The 22,056-nt window shown below is 43.2% G+C and overlaps 1 protein-coding gene across 1 annotated transcript in view; it reads left to right on the forward strand.

The window, feature by feature from the left end:
- Positions 1-21,605, forward strand: part of SYN3 (synapsin III) — a 205,202-nt gene extending 183,597 nt beyond the window's left edge. The window contains exons 11-15 of the mRNA XM_017823373.1: positions 2,501-2,603; positions 9,055-9,189; positions 14,096-14,180; positions 15,643-15,937; positions 17,440-21,605. Coding sequence (XP_017678862.1) covers positions 2,501-2,603; positions 9,055-9,189; positions 14,096-14,180; positions 15,643-15,937; positions 17,440-17,572 — 751 coding nt within the window. The 3' untranslated portion in view covers positions 17,573-21,605. The remainder of the gene's footprint in view (positions 1-2,500; positions 2,604-9,054; positions 9,190-14,095; positions 14,181-15,642; positions 15,938-17,439) is intronic.
- Positions 21,606-22,056: the final 451 nt, after the last annotated feature.

Genomic DNA, 22,056 nt, shown 5'->3' on the forward strand with positions numbered 1-22,056 from the left:
CTGTCCAGGTTTGGGCACTGCATTTGAAGAAAAATAGCAAGGAGCTGGAGAGAGTCCAAAGAAAAATAAAAGGAACATTCAGAGAAAACATAATCAACTGATGAGAAAAACATGCAACAATTGCTTATGTGGTTTTCCACCTTTTTCAGTTAGAAGACCATTGATATTTTTCCAGTAGAGGTGTAGACTCATGCATAATGAATCCATGCATGCAGTACAGAGGTTCACTTTCATTCATTAGCTGTTACACAGCTGGAAGAAGTTGCCTACAAGCTGAACACCATTTTGTCTTAAAGCTGAAGAAGCTGAAAAAGCACAATCTCTTCAAACATATGAAAGGCTGCTAATAGGCATTTCTCACTACTTATATTATTAGTACAACACTGTAAGAAATAATGGGCTTAAATTATAGCAGAAAAGGTTCCTTTGAAAATTTCCTATATTTTCTAACAGTAAGGATGGCATACCACAAAAATTTCCCAGAGATGGGAAATCTCTGTACTCTTTCAGAGCAGACTAAAGAAATGGCTCCTCTTTGGGGTGTGAGACTTGTGCAGGTGATCATCTGAGGTCCCTTCCGCACCTTTAGTTCTGTGAAAGAGGGAAGCCAAGCCAAGCCCCAGATCAGATGCTGGAGGTGACTTGGTGAGACCCTAATAGTGCTGTGGGAGCTGGACATTATAATGCATCCTGGTTGTTTATAACACAGCTGAAGCTAGAGAGAAGGGTAGACATTACCTAATCCAGTGTTGTTAAGACCAAAACCCAGATTCCTGCCAACCTGCCACACTGCATTTTGAAGGTTCATTTTATAGATGTAGTACCACAATTTACTACTCTAGCCTTATCCAGCCATAAATGCAAAAAATCTCATTGAAATCTGTGAGTCATCAGTGCATGCAACAAGGCAGGAGTGTGCTGAAATGCTGTGATGAGTAAGAGCAACCTGAAGTACCTACTGTAGTGAACAGTAATCCAATAGATCTACATGCTAAGGTAACATAAAAATGGCAGTAAATCCTCTGAAAATGCAACCCCTGGTGCATGTGCATAAATACACTCTTCTTCCTCACAGCACTACTATTACACCTCAGCAGCCCTGATGCTTCCCAGTGCTCACCTATGGCCAGCAAACATTAAAGACATACAGCTATGAGGGTCTCTGGCATGAGAAACAATTCCCTAAACCTGGCTGCTGAATCCGGACACCTAGAGATGTCCCTCAGGAACAGAGGTGGTTCTCACAATAGTGTCCCTGGATGTGGGGACACAGCATTACCTCCTGCCTGGCTCACAGGGTCCGTAATTCTCCTACTCCTTATGCTGCTGACTCCTCCTCAGACACTGTCTTCCTTGAAGATCTGGGGTGAACATACTTGGTCTCCTCATTAGGGATCAAAGAGCACTGGTAGTCATATAAGTCATAATCTTGCTTCTTCCCAGAGACATTGTGTTCACACAAATTGATCATTATATTGTCAAGCTATGGGGACTCTGGCTGGCTTCAAGGACGTAAACTTGTTCTTTGGCCAGAACAGTTCTTTCCCCAGTCCCTGTAGGGTCTGCAAAATGTCAGTGTTTTCATGAGACTGTGGCCTTCCCTCCCCCCTCTGCATCTTGTCATAGTCCTGCTTACAGATCTGCTGTTCTGAGATGATTATTTTTATTTAAATGGCCAGGACTGCAGCACAGCTGCACAGGAAATAAAACCAAGCTGCCTCATTCCCTCCTCATTTCCACAGTGGGGGGATGCAGTCCCCCTGTAATACGCCTCTTGTCATTCTCTCTTCTCTTCTGACACCAGGATAGCTAAGGGGGCACCAGCTCACTTTCCCATCCTGGGATGGCTAAAGAAAAGGAGTGCAGCCTTTAACTGTCCCTCTAACAAAAGAGTGCCCGGTCCATGTGATGAGACCACCTGAGTAGGAGCAACACCCAGGGGATAGAAGAGAGACAGGAGACTGTAAAAAGATAAAATTGAAAGTAAATTGCAAAATGCAGGAGCCACTGAGTTAGAGATGAGGAAGGGGATGGCTATTAGCTAAATTCAACACTCACTTTCCAATCCTATTCCAGTCCCAATGTGCAGGACATCTTATCAGGAGAAAGCTGCCTGCATAATGGAGGGCTTTCAGGCAAAGCCAATACAAACGCTGAGGGACCAACACTACTGGGAGATTAAATGAGATAAATATTTATAGCTTGGCTGAATGACAACCAACCGGAGATCTGATGTAAATACTAAGGAGGGAAAGAAACATTTTAAGGTGGCTTTGAGGGCAGGATTGAATCAATCTGAAATGAAGGGAAACTTTAGGCAAGATTTTTTTCTTTGCTCCATCTCCTGCGCAAGAGAGGGAGGCAATGACCCAGCAAAGTATATGAAGGATGCCTTGTAATGAGGGCTCCCATATCTCTTTGTGTTGCTATGGGCAGCAGGGTGGGTGTCTGTATTTGGTGGACTACCCAATGACAGGCCATGCTTTTGTGCTTTCTGCAGGTACAGACTCTGGGCAGATGCCTGTGCGGAAATGTTTGGAGGTCTTGACATTTGTGCTGTCAAAGCTGTCCACAGCAAAGATGGAAAAGACTATATCATTGAGGTGAGAGTATGAGGAACCTGAATGCAAGTCTGCTTTGGGAAGTGTATCTGCAAACATGCTGCATTGGAGCTCACAAGCACCAACGTGCTTCACTTACCCCTACACTGCCCTGCAGTCTCTGCTCCTCCGTGCCAGCCTGTATCTTCAAGCCGTGGCCCACTGATATGTAAGGAACTGATTTAGAGTTCCAGGCAAACTAGCAGATATGCAGCAAGGTGTCAGGGTTGAAGTGCCTTCATTTCTCAGTGAAGACTTTGAAAGAAAATGGAGAGCCACAGAGTGCTTGGCCACGCCAGCTTTCCAGCCTGATAAATCCCCAAAGAGCAGAATCTTATCTGCATGGGTGCAGATGTGAAGCTGCCTTCTTATCAAGCACATAACAGCCTGTGAGTGTTGCTGGCAGCATCCAAACTTTCTGCGTCTCAGTGCACCACTACCCAAGTTCCATCCTTCCCAGCTAAGCACTCACAAAGCCAGTACCTCTCTCATAACTGCTGGTAGGGATCAACAGCATCATCAACAAACACTCTCATATTCAACCCAACCTGAATATAAGCACTAGATGATGTTATAATAGTGGGCATGTTAACCTCCCCCTGTTACCCAGACAGAGGTCCAGCAGGTGATTTAGTCCATTAAAAATCTAAGTTTCTCTCTAAATGAACCTTTTATTCAATCACTTTAAAGGAAACCTACTAATAAAAATCCTAGCTGCATCTAATTTGAAAGAGTAAAATAAATGGTGTAGCAAAAATTCCATAAGCAACGGGAGCAACCTGATTTAAAAAAAAAAAAACAAAACAGGTGTACTTTCTGAAATCTTTTGCCCAGATAGCATTCACTACAATAACAGGTCATTAAGACAAAGCACCACAGAGTAACTACGGGTATTGTGTATTGTAAAATTTTGTGTTCAGAGCTGGACAGACTTCAACTCAGAGAGTTGAAGTTCAATGTGCTCCTTACCAGGCCAGGAGGCAGACATGGAAGTGGGGTAAATAGCACACTTAGGTTATCTTAACAGGGCAGAGATCGAAGAGCTGGCCAGAAAATCAAAGTGGAAACTGAAGAGATGCTCTGGGAGAGAGAATACCTGGCAAGTAAGCAAGTGCCTCTGTCACTATGTGACCGAAGGAGGCACAGCATCTGACCTGCTGTAAACTCCACCAACACAGAACAGCTGAGGGAGATGAGCAGAGCCAGCCTATGGCTTCATGCAGGGGTGCTGACACACTGGAAAGCTATGTGTGGGAGAGCAGTCCCACCCGCTGAGGATTGGGATGCTGATGAGAACCACATGAGCTCTCCAGTGACTGCGCATTCCTGCATTATGTATCTGCTCTCCCCAGGGAGGGGAGCAGTGACCTGTCAAAGGCCATGTGATATAAGCGTGCTGCCAGCAACTGAATGCTGCCGAGCCTCTGTCTTTCCTGAATTGATGGGGCTGGGGCTGATGGGTCTGCTCCCGTATGCAATTCATCAGCACCTAGAGGAGCATCCCCCAGAGCAGTCTGTCTCCCTGCTATGCCTGTGTAGCTGGGAAAGGAAAAGCAAGAAAGCAGTCTCACTAGAGACAACTGTAAGGACATTTGGACTGTGTCCATACATGGTCAGACGTGAGATGTGGTTTTCATATCCCCGCATTTATTCTTGCACATAAGCCTATGTACGTGCACACATGGCTAATTCTGAGCTTAAAGATTATATGCCTCCATCTGGGTATGCCTCTGGGTTTTCACATCTGCCACCGTATGTGACTGACTGGGTGAAAGGCACATCCATACACTAACAGCCATCATCAGCTTGCACAGGGAGAAATGCACACTAATACTTCTCTCTTTGAGACCAAGGTAAACTGTAATGGAGCTAATATGACACAAATCAGAAGAAACACAATAGTTTCAGATGGGTCATACTGAATTATCTCAGTGGAGAATCTGATTGAGTGGGCCTGATGTATCAACATCCAACAGGCATTCAGATGCCAGGCTGATGGACATTGTTGGGAAAGGAGCAGAGTAGTGCAACATAAAGAGCAAAGCAAAGCCAAATGGGCACCTTTTCTACTTTATGCAGATCTGAGGGAGATGTTGACAAGTAATTAATTGCCTCCAGCCAACTTCCTGGAGTACTTTTCTTGGTCTGAAACTGAGCCCTTGTTTTGCTTTGTTCTTTTGACACTGGGAGAAAAAAGTTATTTGACAGTGTGACGGCTGTATTTCATTGGTAAGAAGGAACAGTGTGCTGTGACATTTTACAAGAAAGCACGTCTAAATGGGCTGAACAAATAAGGAATCTGCACAATACAATCACTGGCAGTAATTAATTTTCATAGTGCAACGTAATTCTTCAGGAAAGATTCGCAGAGGTAGCGAAGGGCAGTTCTATGAACTGAGATTTATCACAGTGGTTTGTTGCAAGCAGAATCAGATTAAAACAGATGAGTTATCAACATAGCACAGAAGTAATCTTGAAGTCATGGTATTTGCTGTCTCTTAAATTTCACCTTCTTCTCTTTTCCCATGGCAAACAGAGAACCTGTTACGTTACTGGCCTTCAAAACATTAGCACACTTAAGTACCATTTTCACGTCTCATATTGAAACAGATTATGGATTTATCAGTAAATGCCGGTAATTCTTTTTTTCTCTGCTTTAAAGAACTTTGTCACTTTGAAGGAATATTCAACATAAGTAGTCAGCACTTGATCAGAAGGCCAGATCATCAAAACAGTGCAAATTCTGTACCAGTGTTAGCAGCTAGATTCTCAAAAGAGCTCAGCAATATGTATGGTTTAATAATCTGCCTATTTTTTGGGTAATCTAATCTATTTCCACATCTCTGCTATGCTGAAAAATATGAAGCAAATAGAGGGCAAGTGAAATGATCCATGTGATTTATTCTTCTTCCTGGAAGAATAAGCTAAGCCTTACCCACCATACAGCTAAACTGTGTTACTAGACATGCTCCTTGCTGCCCTGCAAGGAGCCCTGCCCACCCCTCCAGCACTGCCTATCATTTCTTTTGATATGTCTAATCATCAGTTTCCTTCCTTCCTTCCCTAGAAATCACCTAACACTCCACTCTTGCACATCAGAGAGTGGAATAACAAACCCAGCCTTCAGGCTTCAGCATCAGAGAAGCACAGTGGGAGAACCACGATGGTGTTTTTCTGAGTCTCTTCTCTGACTAGCCACTTCCCATCACCCCTCATACACCTTATCAGGCAACAGCAGCTGCATCAGGAGCAGCCACAGACCTTGGGCAGCTGCAAGGACGGGTCCATATGTGCCAACATCTTCTTGTCTTGCCCAGCTGTTCTGTGATTGCCCAGGAAGAGATGAGTGCAGTCTATCTGTGATTCATGTATTCCTCTCAGCCTTTGATTTATTTCAGTATTAGCTTTTGTACTTGCCAGTTCCAGACCAATTCCCCATTTCCAGAGGACAGGCAAGGTGACATCTCGTGATTTTTTTCAGTTCAGTGGCAACCAGCTGTGTCATTTTGCCAAAAGAAACCACTGCCATTTTCAAAGGCCTTCCCTTGTGCATTTGACTTTTCAATCCTCTATTTTCTGTCTCCCACATCTCACATTCCCCTGCCAGACACTATACAGCAGGATAGGAGATAGCATCATACCTGGTGCACCTTCACTGGTTCAGGTGGGACCAGTTCATTCCCCCTGGTGCCTTGGTTTATAAAGCACCATCTTGCCTTCCTCTCCAGACAATTTAGCCACAGAAAAAGGGGAAAGCAATCCTTAAGGTGGGAAAATCAGCTCTGAGGGCCTCAACACAGTAAAGAAATGGACCTGTTGGAGCAGATCCGGAGGAGGGCCACGAAGATGATCTGAGGGCTGGAGCATCTCTCCAGGCTGAGAGAGTTGGGGTTGTTCAGCCTGGAGAAGAGAAGAACTGGGGAGATCTTATAGCACCTTGCAGTACATAAAAGGGGCCCATAAGAGAGACAAGGACAAACTTTTGAGCAGGATCTGTTGCAATAGGACAAATGGTAATGATTTTAAATTAAAAGAGGGTACATCTAGATTGAATACAAGGAATATATCTTTTTAAACGTGGGTGGTGAAGCACTGGCACAGGTTGCTCAGAGGGGTGGTGGATGCCCCATCCCTAGAAACATTCAAGGTCGGGCTGGATGGGGCTCAGAGTAATCTGATCTATTTGAAGATNTTAGCCACAGAAAAAGGGGAAAGCAGTCCTTAAGGTGGGAAAATCAGCTCTGAGGGCCTCAACACAGTAAAGAAATGGACCTGTTGGAGCAGATCTGGAGGAGGGCCACGAAGATGATCTGAGGGTTGGAGCATCTCTCCAGGCTGAGAGAGTTGGGGTTGTTCAGCCTGGAGAAGAGAAGGAACTGGGGAGATCTTATAGCACCTTGCAGTACATAAAAGGGGCCCATAAGAGAGACAAGGACAAACTTTTGAGCAGGGCCTGTTGCAATAGGACAAATGGTAATGATTTTAAATTAAAAGAGGGTACATCTAGATCGTATACAAGGAAATATTTTTTTACAACGTGGGTGGTGAAGCACTGTCACAGGTTGCTCAGAGGGGTGGTGGATGCCCCATCCCTAGAAACATTCAAGGTCGGGCTGGATGGGGCTCAGAGTAATCTGATCTATTTGAAGATGTCTCTGCTCATTGCAGGGCTATTGGACTAGATGGCCTTTAAAGCTTTCTTCCAGCCCAAACCATTCTATGACTCCATGAGATGCGCGGTTTGGAGTGTTTTGAGCAGAGCCGTGTCTCAGCGAGTCCCACGGCGGGTGGAGCAGGGAGCTCGGCTCGCTGGACTCTTCGCAGGGTAACGGCATCATCTAGTGGCCACACGGGTCCCTCGCACGGCACGCTGCAGGGAGATGGGAGACCTCTCTTCTCACTCGGGAACAGGGATTGCCAGATTTTCCTATAAAACGGGATTGGACAGGAGGGAAAACTGCGCAGCAGCCTGCTGGAGGGCCCCCCGGAGCCCTTGGCTAGTGAGACTCAGGCCATTCCCTGACACTGCCAGGAAACTTCACGTTACCCACCTGATTTCTTAACAGAAAAACAGCTGAGTGAATATTGGAAGGAAAAGCCACAGTGTGCATTTAGCTGAACACTGCCATATAATTTTCTAACCTCCTTCTTTCACCCCGTGGGCCAAGTAGGCCATGGATATAAACATCAACCCACTCTTCATGTGTACCCCAGTTAAAAATTCCTAGGTAGCTTCTCCAATGTTCAAAAAAGACACATATAGAAATTAATCAAAACTATTATTCTGCAAGAAAAGAGCAGAATACAAACTCAGTGAACTAACCTCACTGATTTCCTCTTCTTTAAATCTAAAAAAATGAGGGTGCAAAACTTTTTATTTCCCTCCAAGAGTGGACTCTTGCAGCCTTGCTAGGGTGGAGTGCACTTCCGACTGTTATCTGAGTGTGAGTCAGTGCTTTTCTTAAGCAATGCAACCTTTAACTCTGCATTTTCAGGGTTTTTAATGTTTGCTTTAAAAATAAAAGCAAAATAAAATAAACTCTTCCAACCCTGATATTTTGGTACTATTATATTTACTCCAGCTGAACCTTAACTTCATCATAGTACAGTTCTTCCTGTGGGATTTAGCTAATGCTTGCAAAGCACTTGATTTATGATGAACTGCTGAAAATTATGTTCAGGGCTGCAATACAGCTGAGGGTCTGCTCTGCTTTCATTATTATTGTTGTCAGGCCATTTCTTACCTCAAAGACCCTTCGACAGTTTTCCTTCCCCCATCCCCACAGTCTTGCTTCCCACTTTCCCCAGCACAGTTGTAGAACTTGTTTGGTAAGCAGCTGTATTGCAGCAATATCAAGAGAACAAGCAGAGAAAAAGTTTACTTTCCTGCACTGGGTGCTGTTTTGGTGACATCCTATTCATTACACATCTGTGGTGTTTATTTCCCCTCTCAGAGTGCAGTGCTTTGTGTTGATTAACCCCAAATGTTTCCTGGTTTCCTCCAGTCCCTGTTGCTCTCATCTCCCCAGGCTTCAGCACATGTTGATTCCCTTCTCCTGTGGCCCTTTCAGCTGCAATGTCACCCCCAAACACTGTGGGAAAATACCAGAGAGATCTCATCCATCAGAGACATCTCCCCAGGACATGTGAAAGAAAAAGTTTGTATTTAGTTGATTTAGAAAGCCTCCAGCCATCAGAAGTCTTGGCTTGGCTTCCAAGTTGTAAAGGGAAGGAAGATGGAGAGCTGGGGGAAGTACATGCTATTTCCAAAAAACCCTAAGTGAAATTCCATGCCTGGAGAAGTCAAGCATGTTTCAGCATGAGGAGAGGGGTGACTATAGGTGTTGGCAACGATGTGGAGACACAAAACAGGTTAATGTGAGAGGTGAGTTGAAACAGGCATCTGCCAGCAGGAAACCTCCTTACTAACTGTTGTTTTTATCTTCTGTGGCAGGTGATGGACAGCTCAATGCCCCTGATTGGGGAGCACGTAGAAGAAGACAGACAGCTTATAGCTGATCTGGTTGTTTCCAAAATGACTCAGCTTGTCATCTCTGCTGGATCTACACCGTCACCGCTGAGGCCTTGGGTATGAGTGAATAGAGACCTTGCGGCCAAGTTATTTCCCGAACATTTTTCTCTCTCTCTCTCTCCTCGCTAAGGGTGTCAGGCAGTCAGACATCTCAGAGAGTTGAACAATCCCATATGGGAGTGTATTGGACAGACTGACTCCTGCTCTTCCACAGAAGTCTCTCATACACTCTTTGAAGTGGGTGCCCCTAAGGAACACATCTCTCTCCCTTACTCTCCTTCCATATAAGTGTGACATCACATCAGTAGCATGTCCATACATCGAGACATTTGGACTTGCTAAATTCATGGGTTCATATTGAGATCAGACATTTTTAGAGGTTCTTCTAATGCTCAACTTCATTTCCATCTAACACCATCCCTGAGGATAGGTTACATTCCAGTTTTTGCACCCCTGATGAAAATCTGTGCTTTCAAGAATAGAAAGTGAGGATCTCCACCAAGACTTGTTCTACTACTTACTGCACACTTTCTTCAGGAGGAGGCTTGACTAAGGCTGAAGACCCTGTCACTTTTGCATTTAAACTGACCCCTTAGTGCTTCTCGTGTGCACACATTTTGAGTTTCAAATGCATCTAATTTTAGTGCTGCATTTCCCAGTGGCAGTTCCACGCAAATGAAACACGCCAGAACATAACCTGTGTATCCAGGTGTATGTGCAACGTCTCTTTCAGTATCTAGCAGGGAGACAAGCATGAAGGTTTGAGGACAACAAATCTGTACAATAGAAAAGACAAGAGTAAAAAGGTTGAGGGATAAAACTGACTGCAACTGGTACAATTTTCATTTCCACTTGAGACAAAAAAAAATAGGAGAAAGCACTTTATGGCACTCTGCCTTTGTCAGATGACAGTCCACTCCTGCTAAACCAGGTCCCCACGTGAAGGGTATTCGAGGTGACTCCAGATTTTAGCTAGAGTGAAGGAGTAGACATTCAATAGACATTAAAAATGCTTTGAGGCAGGGAAAGTGATACAGAAGGGATAGCATTTACTCTGGCCAAAGAGGAATCAAGAACTGCCATCTGAAATAGCCAAGATATAGAGTGTATGAACTAAGAGTATGGGGAAACCAAGAGAAACTGAGAACACGGACAGATACATCTGTTTTCTATGTCCTTAATATACTGGTACAGTATTGGATTGGATTACAGCAAACCTAAAATAGGGCCAAAATAAGAACAAAACAAATGGTCTTGGAGAGATAGGATGTCAAATAGAAGAGTCAAATAAGAAAAGTGTTTTCATCGGGAATACAACCTAAAAATATCTGTATATATAATCAAGAAAATCAAACCCACAAGCACGTTAACTAGAGTGTTTTGCTATAGAGAAAGAGCTTGGTGCCACAAACATTGCAGAAACTGCACACAACGCAATAATTAACATAATGTTATAACAGTTAGAAATGTGCAGAGAGAAATAATTAAATATGAGGCCAGTGAGATGCAGAACTAGAGATACAGGTGAAAACTTCCACAGAATGAAGATAAATAGCAATTCTGAAAATAAGGACAGCAGTACTGAATACATAGAAATATGAATTCTTGGACATCCTATGGGTATGAATAGAATACCTATACAATTTGACCTCTCTATACTAGTCTCTGGATCAAGGAAACCTGAGAAATTATGAAATAGGGTGCACAGCTGTGACAGAGATGGAAGAAGGAACAAGTCATAACAATGTGAGACTACAGCTATCAAGAAGCAAGTCAAATAGCACAGTGGGACAGCAATCCAGAGGGAGGAAAGAAAACTTTGCCTTAAGAAACACCCAAGTACAAATTCAGAAAGTTAATATGTACCCTTAGGTTTGATGTCCAAGGGACAGATGCAATATCAGAAAGAGTATGACACAAGCAGTTAGAAAAGAAAATTAATCAACTCCCTAGCATTAAAACTGTATGGATGCTATTTGAGAGACCATTGTTTTCCATCATACATATATACATTTCTGATCTGCTCCTGATCCAAGAATGGAGGAAATAAACTTGAAGAGATAAGTGACAAAGAGGACATTCAAGACAAACAGAGGGGAAAATAATCTGTCAAATTTGGAAATTTGACATTTAAGAAGACCTTTATGCAGCACCATACAAGTAATAAAAGGAAATGTAAAAAGGATAGAAATTGATTTTGAAGAGCAGATAGAGGGAAGCATGAAACAACAGTTCAACAGAAAATGGAAACCTATCAAAGAATTGGTGGGCTCTGTAGATCATCCAAAGTTAAGGGAGAAAAGGAAGGCATCAGGGACAGTGTTGTGACTCTAGTAAATTTAAATGCTGAAAGCAGGGAACTTCTTTACCTAGTTATAGCTTTTCCTGATGAGAATGACAGGGGAGAGAACAAAAACAGTTATTAAATCAGTGATGACTAATATTTTTAAAAATTCTTAAGCCCCCAGCCCCAAATGGCTATGCCCAATGAACTGAAGTTAGGAAGTGACTAAGCTGCCAAAAAAAGCTATGCAATATCATTAGAAACAGTTAGTGCTCCAGAGGATTGGTGTCCAACAAATACAAAATATGTGTTTTAAAAGTTGTAAGAGTAATTTAGAAAAATTTAGACAAGTCATAGACCTCATGAATTATCTCAAATGATAATTTAAAGAATACAGAAGACTAATAAACCAACAGAACCACAGCTTAATACCTACACATATCTACATTAGTTTTACAAAGAAAAAATGTCCCATTAATTTCCTTTTGATTCTTTTCCTCTCAGTTCTTTGAGAATTCTTTCATAAAGTTGTAGATAACAAGCAATTGGTCAAAATAATGTAGCTAGTCAAAAAAAAAAGCCTTGGGCAAGGTAATAGACAAGAGCTATTAAAGAAAGAAAGCAGAGGGGGGTAAAAGGCAAAGTTTTATTGTGAAGCGGAAGCTGACCTCAAGTATGGGAGATTTTAATTCTTGCAAACAGTCAGCAGAGGGGATTCTTCAGGGATACTAAGCCTGGCCATGTTGATAAATGGGTTGGTTGAGCTCACAACAAATTTGTTTTCATGCCTACAACTTGAAACCTGGTTTCATGTTACAGCTACGGTTCTTCCCTTGCCTCTCTGATCCACCACCAGCCTTTCCCCTCATGGTTTCTCTTCCAAAGGCAGAAGACCTTGTGCTGGTTCTCACCCCTTCACCACTGAGCTTCAAAAGCCTGTTTTGCCTTCATCTCTGAGATGCCTTGACTGGCTGTAGGGAAAGGCTGTAGAGGTGAATGTGAGATCTAATTCCCTTTCTTCAGCTGGTCTAATCAGGATGTGTCATAGCATTAGGATGTCTCACAGCATTAAGACAGTAAATTTCCACCAACGCCAAGGCAAGGTCTAGTGTTCCAAGCTACGTAGGACTAGGGGCCATGGAAAATTTTCAGATTTTCCTCCCCCATCTCTTTGCAAGTCCGAGATAAATAGTGTAAAAGATGGGCTGGCAACCTCATCACATTTATGTTAGTCCATTGAAACTAATTTCAATGTTTCCAACTACAAAACCTTTCTTCCTATTTCCAGAATCACTTAGCTCATTCTCCTGACCTTCCAGGAGCCTTGAAGACCCTTTTATCATGATGTTCTCCATGTAAATAATCCGGCATGTACCAGCCTATCTGTCTCCAGCTTCCCCTGCTTTCATAAACAGTTTTGTGCAATAGGATTACTCAGACTTTTGTTAACTTTGGACTGGCCCTCTGTGCAGCTTTTCTGTGTTGCTTAATCTGTTTATTAAAATATCTGTCAAAAAGACTAAACAGTGAGAGAGAAGAAAGAGCAGATGGCACCGAATTATTTTCGTTAGTCAGAACCAGGAATGGCAGTGAAGAACATCTGACAGAGCCATGTATGTTAAGCCACAACAACAGCAAATGAAACTCCATATGGAAGACTGAATGGTAAGCTAAACTGGGGGTAGAGAGAGGGAGAGCATAAACAATCTGCAGATCTTTCAAGTGGCACTAGCCATTCCCTTGAGAAAGTCTTTGTGGCATACAGGCTAATGAAAACCATTGCTCAGCCTATGCTTGCGTTGACAAGGGAAAAGCAGAAAATTAGGATGCAGGAGAAACGAACAAGCAATGTATACAGACAACTCAGATATTGCTTCATCTGGAAAAATGTAAGCAGACCCACCTCTGGCATCTGCAGAAGGAATCACAAAGCTGGGAAAGAGAAGTTGGTGATGAAAACAATTAGGGGCTTGGAAACATTCCAATGGAGGGACTGAAGGGATTCAGTCTCTTAGCTTTAGAAAGGAGGTGAAAGAGAAAGAGGGCAGTGAAGGTTTGCAAAATAATGAATAGCCTAGCAGGGGCAGGTTGTGAGAACTAGTCTCAAAACTCAGAACAAGAAATGGAGACAAGAAATGGGAACGACAGTGAGGCTGAGAGCTGAGCAAGATTCAAAGGGTCTGGGTATAAATATCAAAACAAAATATTTGGAACTGTTGCAAAGATTTTGCAGAGCAGATAATAAGCTTCATGTTTCAGGGTTGTAGCTGGCCCTTGCTTATTAGCAATCAAGAGGAGACCCCTTAGGGTAAAGAGATGATTACTCCATAGACATTTCCGTGGTTCATCCCTCCTTTCTTTGGAACATCTGGTGCTGGCAACTGTCCAAAATGGGAGATGGGACTGAGAGACCCCCTCCGGCTAGATACATTTGGTAATTCCTGATTGTCTAAAAAACATTCTAAACTGTAACTTCATTGTTATTCCCTGTGAGCAAACAACTTCTATGTTCTTTATTACTCACCTCTCCATTTTAGTCCCATGAGATTTTACCAGCCAGATGCTGCATGTGTGTATGTGTGTATTTAAGGAACACTTCATGACTCTACAGTTCCTGTATTACCTCAGGGCTTCTCTTTGGGGACTCCGTATTAACTGGAATGGTTTTTTTTCCTCTAGCCTCCACAAGTTCAGCCGGTGTCAATGAAATCTCAGACTGGACCTCAGCTTGGACAGCTGTCACAACCACGGCCTCCTCCCCAAGGTACAATTTCTTTGATTCCCAGGACAGTGATGACTGTGAGTCCTATCAGTTTGCCTTCTAAACAAAAGCTATCAGGACAAAGGTTTCACTCATTTTCCAATTCACTGTCAAACAGCCAGCAAATTCAGTGTGCTGCTAAAGCAGATATTGTCATATTCCGCAGCAGCTCAAAAAGTGGGATGAAAATTGGATACCAGATCCACTTGATATCCCTGGTAGGACTTTGCTCAGCAAAACGGGGCCACTTGAACTGGGATGGAGTAGGATTCTGGGCATGGAGTATATTTGTGTTTGCACAAAGCTGTAGTAGCTACAAGTGTTAAGAAGTGATGGGGAGATGCTAGTGTTGTCAGGCCTAGAACAGACACCAATGTGGTGATGTCAGGATCCTTGATCCATCTGTTCAGGTGTTCCCATGTCAACAAGAGTATACTCCCAGCTCCTTCTGACAGCAGTAGCAGGTTTGACTTCTGTGGCTTGGTGAGAACAACAGGTTTGGCTTATTGTCCTGATTTACTCTGAGGTGATGAAGCACAGAGCTGCCCCGTGGGTACCCAGGCCATACCAACCACTCAATTCACATAACTGATTAGACCCTCATTTTTGCCACCTTTATCCCTTCCTTTCTCCACTCCAACCTCCTACCAGATTAACAGCCACCTCTAATTATCTTTTCCTCATTGGTCACAGTTTTACTGCATCCAAAATCCAGTATTTCTGATATGAAATGCATCTATGTAATCTTGGCATTACATACTATGACTGATATGAGCTGTTGGCCTTGCAGGATACTGCTCCCCATCTGTCTCCAGTACTCCCCTTCAATTCTCTGTAAAGTTTTTTCTCACATAACTCCCCATTCCACCTGTAAAACCCAGCCAGCCCTCACAACACTATCTGTAACTTTTGTCAGGCTCTCACAGTGTTATCTGTCATGTCCAGCAATTTCTCACGTCACATCCAATTGTTTTCCACTTCCTCTTCAGAGAGTCTGCTACCAGTGCAGCTGAAGCCACCTGGAGCAGATAGTTCCAGCATGGATGGAGTGTCTCACATCAAACTGCTGGGCTCATGAAGGGATTGGTGACCCAAACCAGCCCAGTTAGCTTTCATTTCCCACAGAGTTGGTTCTCCAGTGACTCTTCCTTCCCCAAGCAGGATGTGCTTACCAAGAAAAAGAAATACCAGACACATGGAAGAGTAAAACAAGTTGAAGTGACTCCCTTCAGGGAGAGTGGAGGGTCTTCTTTAGTGCTGAAGGAGGTAGAAAAATGGACAACTCTACAGAAGAGGGCATGACACCAATTTTAGGCCTATAAGAGAGGTTTTTCCTCATTCTTCCCAATGAAGCTAAACTGAAGAGTCTCTCCCCTTAGCAAGACCTGTTCTTCCATATAGATGTTTCATGCTTGTTGTCCATCACAAGCACTTCCTCACATTTATGTCTACATGTCCCTTCCAGGTGGACCACGCCAGCCACAGGGATCTCAGCCTACGCGAACAAACGTACCTCCACAGCAGCGGCTCTCTCCTCAAGGACAGCAGCCCCAGAGTCCTCTGTCCACTTCCCCTCAGCAAAGGTCACCTGGATCTCCACAGCAAGTCCGATCAGCAACTGGGTCCTCTCCAGTCCAGGCTTCCAAGGCGGGCGCATTCCCTCCACAGCAGCCTAGACCTCCTGCCCAAGGCCGGGCTCCAAGCCAGCCAAGCCCGACAGAAACATCCAAACAGCAAGTTGCCCCACACCCACACCTGAAGTAAGTGCTCTGATAACCTGCTACTATCTGTAGATACCCTGAGCTGACATGAAGAACATATCATCTGTTGTCAGGCAGAAGTCCCCAGGGACAAAAACCTGCATAACTGTGAGTGACTTCAGAGGTATATATAAATATCCCTGGGCATAACGGGCCACCATTGACCTGTTGTCAGGAGGAACAAGTTGTATTTGACATCACTAAGAATTCACATTCTTCCTCTTGTTCTTGTGCTCATTGTTAATCATGTGCTCTACCCTGGCCATATCAACACAGCCACTGCCTTCCCAGTAGGGTGTACACACCTTACAGGCTGTAAACAACACAATATGGCCCAGAAAGCTCAACAGGAGTCATTCCTTCACTATTCCCTGAATGTAGGAGCCAGACAGCTTCTTTTCTGGTCAATTTTTTGCAATTGGTAGCAAAAAAGGAGGGGAGGGGGGGCAAGGGGAAGTGGCCCTACTCATATATATGAAACTCCAGATGGTGACTGTATGTTGAAGTGCTCTTCTGGAGCAGAGCACACCAATGAATTATTGTTGATCTCTGATAGCAGCCTTGGCTGTCACCCTTCATGGAGCATATCTGGCTGGCACCATGGCAGGAAAGATTGGCAAAAAAAAGTCTGATGCTGACAAAAAGTTAACACGAGCAAATTGGTATGAACTGGCCAGAACAAAATATAGGCTAGGAATGAGAAGACAATTTCTAGGAATCAGAGGAGTGATATTCTGGAATAGGCTTTCAGTGATGATGTTTACATTAGCAAGACAAACCAAAAAAAAGTGTACTTAAGGATCAAAATGTTGGTGTTAAGGATGCAGTCACCACACTATACATATTTCAGGTACTTGGTTTTCAGAGTCTGGTCTTGTGGTGGATACCTATTACTGACCAGAAGAAACCACTCAGTGACTAAGCACAGTAGCAGGGAAAATTGGGAGATTTACTTTAAAAACACAGTCCTGGAGTTAAACACTAGCAGGTACATACCCAGCAGGAGCAGTGTGGCCAACCAAAAGACCTACATTACAGAGCTGACAGTCAGAGCACACAGGCTAGGGAGGGTAGGCAAATGCACACATTGCAGGGGACATGGCTACCAACTTACCAAACCTCTTGTGCTCTCACAGCTGAAAGGACAGGGCTATCATTCATGGTACAGCTGATGAGAGACAGGTGACCTTCAGTATGAATCCATTCTTCTGCATTAGTAGTGAAATTACTTAACAGTTCCTCACAACAGCTGAACCAAATGGCAGTTGCATACTTTTAGTCAGATGATTTCATCAACTCTCACCAGTCTGGATTGAGCCACTTGTCCATGTCGCATCCTTTCCCAACCCCCCATTCTTAGATGTCTTAGCACATGGAGATTATCCTTGCTAACCTCTCCTTTTATTCTTGAATTTGTCTGTGTGATGGAACACAAAGCATCAGTAACCAGCTTTGAATTACCACCTTCTCCTGCTGAGCCAGAACTCTGTTTTCCATTGCAGCAAATCGCAGTCCCTGACAAACACCTTCAGCATATCTGAATCACCTCAGCGGGGAAATGCCAGTGAAGATGAAGCAAAAGCTGAGACCATCCGCAACCTGAGGAAATCATTTGCTAGCCTGTTTTCTGATTAACAGTTCTGCAGGTGGATCTGTGCTTTTGTCAGTCCTCACTCTACATAATAGCATACCTGATGTCATCCTGGAAGACACTCAGTGGAACCCAGCGACTTACAACTACCACCTGGGTAAAGGGAATTTAGAAAACTACAGTTGTTTTAATACAAAGAAAATATTCTAATAACAGTCTGAAAAGTGACTGCATAAAAATGTCACTACTTCATTGTTTTTTCTGCATAATCAGATCTGTTCAAATGACTGAATTGTAAAGCAATTTTACTCTTGCTAACTTCTGTGGAGTCGACACAGTTATGACAGTGCAAACTGGGTTTTATTTTGACTTGTACATAGTCAATACAATTGCTAACTTCCAATTACTGAATTCTTGTTAAGGTTAACCTAAAAAATATGGGCTTCTTTCAGAAACACATATGCAAAGAGTCAAGAATAAGTACTCGTTGACTGATAAAGTGAGCATGTTTGAGCATGGAAATGCAGTGAACTTCGTGATACCAACTTCATAAAAGGTCACTTTTCAGAGGAAAACTACGTCCAAGTTAAATATGGTACCAGGCATCAGTAAGCGCCAAAGATCACATGAGCAGGTCATCAGATGGACTCCTGGTTTATTCCAGATCTCTCTGCTCATAGCAGATAAAAGATCTCTGTTTCATGCCTTGCATTTATGTCCCCTGCACATGATTCCCAAGTTCTGAGAGAAAAACATTGTGTTCTAACCCTGTAGCCTTAGCTCAAAAATAACCTGAGAAATGGGTCTTCCACATAAAAAACAACTTCTTCCCCTGTCCCTGAAAACACCAGAGTTCACGTTCACAGTTCACACAAATTCCAGACAAAACCCAGCTAAACTCCAAGCACTTTGGTGACTTGGTCACATCTGGCTAAGCATTTCCCTCAGGAACGTGCCTAATTAATAGCAGAGTTGATGAAGTGCACATACTTGTGTGCTGAGTGTTCCATAATACCGAATGGACAGAGATATGGAGTGAAATCCTGTCTCCCTCCCTGAACTCCCACTGACTTCGCTGGGGTGAATGCAAAATGAATGCAAGGTGACAAACCTGCAACAGAACAGGAAAATTATACTTCACAAATAAGATGAGCTGGGTCCATCCAGAGACATCAAGCCATGGCAGGACATGTATGGGATTGCCCCAAGCTGGTCACAATCAGTATTAGTCCTCTCTAACCATCTCTGAGAATTATTTTTCCAGAGAAAACAGAGATGGATCTTCACCAGTGTGCTTTTTCTCTAAGCCTGCAACACTGAATGAAGCCATGTATGTGCCCATATACCAGAACTTGGATAACACAAAACCCAGGAATGACACCAGCTATGTTCATGATTGCAAAAACCCACCTTGGGTAAATCCATGTATTTATAGCTATTTCTGCCAAGTGAGAACCCCCTTGCACCCTGTGAGCTCTGGTTATAATATACCTAATGCAGGTGTCAGTCCTCATCCCAGCTCCTCAAAATACAGCTTCAAGGCCAGACTTGGCTTTGTGCTTCCCTTAGCAACTTCACCATGATGTTACTTAGGAATGCCCAGGGAGGTCAGTAAGTTTTAAGTTAAAAAAATATTTCAGCCAATGGCACAGTTCTTTGCTGTCACTTAAACCAGGAGATCCCCAAAACAGCAAAAGCAACAGCTGCATTTGCCATCTCGGATCTTATGATTCACTGGTGGGAATAAAGCCAAACATGGAAATCCTTCCTGCATAGCACCTGTAATGAACATCTAAATCCAATGCAGTCATCTGGACCTTGTATGACCTACCCCTGAGCAGGCCTTTGCACATATAGTGGCAAGTAACAGCATAGCTTTTCCAGGTTGGAAGTCTCTCAAGAGACACATCTGGATCAATGATTTATACCTCAAGGCCAGTATTACAGGACCACCTTACTCTCTGATTATTTGTTTCTGTTGTTATTTTCGTCCCCAGTTCTGTGCTGTCCTTCAAGGTTTGCTAAGCAGTTTACAATGTAGCATCATAAATACATGTCATTGTCTGAGAAAAAAAAACAGTCCCTGATGTTTTGGAGTCTCCAGGAGCAATAAAAGCGTTACAAATGGGCTTCAGCAAGACTGGTCCCACTGGCAAAAATAGCAGATTAACAGGCTTCACTATATGGAGAAGAGGTAATACAATGCTGGCGGGAGAGGATTTCCTTCTGTAACACTTCCCTCAGCATGGTTTAATGCCTTTCCCTACTAAATGGTCACCAGAGATGCAGAGTCAGAAATAAAAGTTTACTGCCAGAATCCTCAACTGTTCTATCCCCTGAAACTCTTTATGTCTCCCTTACCAACACGACACATACAAAAAAAGTAACTAGTGACTAGTATGACACGGCCCCATAAATCGACCCCAGTTCATCACTGAAACCACAACAGCTGGATCATTTGCTGATGCCGCATTTGAACACAGCAGGGCTGTCCTCCGATGGGCCACAGTAACACGATAGCACTGCTGACTTGATACCTAACTCAAGTCTCTTAATTTGCCTCCAGCTCCTAGCTGTCACCTCTCCAGGGACAAGCAAACAGAATTACATCTCCCCTCCTCCCAGCTACAAGTACGAGCAACAGGCATTGTCAGCTTATCTTGGTTACTCCCATAGTTCCTGAAAAGCATCTTCATTTCTATTCATAGAAGTGCTTTAATGAAAACAGTGAGTTGATTTCCTGAGTTAAAATGATGAAAATCTACACTGTGTCCTATGAACGTCCCAACAGCACAACTCAAGTCTACAATTATGATGCTCACATACTAGATGTTGTGGCTAGCAGGAGATTCACAAATGCATCACCCAAACCTCAGGTTGTCACCTTTGATGCCAGGTTTCTAGTCCAAAATCCCTACACTCCAACAAAGAGACAGAGGGAATACAAGGGGTATATTCTCCATTTAAATGAATGGAGAACTAAGGTATACCCAAGAGGTATTTAGCTACCGAAATAGAACAGCTGGAGCTAGGGGCAGTAAGAAGGCAACAGAAAAACTAGTAAATAGAAGCTACATTAAAATCACAGGGCAGACAAGCCCCATAGCATGCCTTGGGACCTTTCTCACACAGTTGTGAAAACTGAGCACCTGGTCAGAGCTTTCTTTTGTCTTGTTTGCTTTAATTTTCTTCACATGGAAGCCAGGAAGCATGAGTAGGTTTGTGCGTTTGGATCCAACCCAAGAAGGAGCTGGTAGGCAGCTCTGACACCCACCCATACCCACCACCTGGAAAATTAGTTTCCATTTTGCTGTTTAGATACAAACTGAGAAACATCTTGATTTTCTTGTCATAGCTAGGTGTGGTATTTCAAGAGAAATGTCATTTACATTCCCAGGCAAGCTAAGGTCCAGAAGAACAGCAGTCCTACTTGTAAATGCAGAGTACTTTACCGTCTTCTACTAACCACAAGCAGGTACATAAGACTTTACACCCTGTGTATGGCTCAGCTGCTTCACATCTGGTTGGGTCTAAGTTTCATGAGTAAGATAAAACAATAAATAGAAAAGCCAAGGAAAATAGTTCCTTATTTGCAAGTGACTCTTAGTAGCAACGTTAACAGTGTTGGGTATTGATGAACAGTACAGGTAAGAAATCCCCATCTTAGGCATTTCATCTTTTGGGATTTCTCTTTTATAGAAGTTTACAACAGAAATCACACACACACTTGACTTAGGAGCTGGCAAATAAACAAAGCAAGCAGCTAGTTTTCAAGTATTTCCTCTGTTTTGTCTTCTAATTTTATACTGTTGGCCCCGAGATATTCACTTTATATTTCATATCCTGTTTTATGAATAACAGGAACTCCTCTTTAAGGAACTTGACAGTTCCGGGTAATCAGGTTCCTTTATCTTTGGCTCACAATACCTTTACTACAATGTGAAGGACAACAAAAATGGGGAGGAATGTCTTCAGGTCCTTTAGTGGTATATGTGTAAAAAGGCTGAGTTCATGTCTTCAAAAAAAAACCAAAAACATTCAAATGACAAAATCCAGGATAAACTGAACCTCTGGCATCAGCCTGGCAAAAGTATAACTTCATGGTTGTCTTCATGGCAGACAGAGCCCAATTCCAGAGCAGGACACGGCCTGCCAGCAGGGTAAGTCCCACGACTGTCATCAAGGCAATGGCCATGCGAGTTCCACTGGCACCACAAAACTGACTTATCTCACATGCACAGAGATCATTGTTCCCAGAAATAACTTGAAAAAAAACCCGAAAAGGGTAAGTTACAGCTTTAACTGATAAAATAATTTGTGTAACCTTATCTGAATATTATGTATTCATTGCTGAAGCACTCATCACAAGGACAAGACGGTGCAAGACCAGCACAGTGTAGATTTCCCTTTTCCTTTTTATAGTCAGGGGAATATAAAGAAACACTGTAAGCTTCTTTACAGAGGTCTGACTACGAATTTCACTTGTGAAAATTCTTTTGGAACAAGACAATTCAACCACTGCAGGTAA

The sequence above is a fragment of the Lepidothrix coronata genome, unplaced genomic scaffold (assembly GCF_001604755.1).
Source record: "Lepidothrix coronata isolate B3197 unplaced genomic scaffold, Lepidothrix_coronata-1.0 Scaffold102, whole genome shotgun sequence".
Classification (NCBI taxonomy): domain Eukaryota; kingdom Metazoa; phylum Chordata; class Aves; order Passeriformes; family Pipridae; genus Lepidothrix; species Lepidothrix coronata.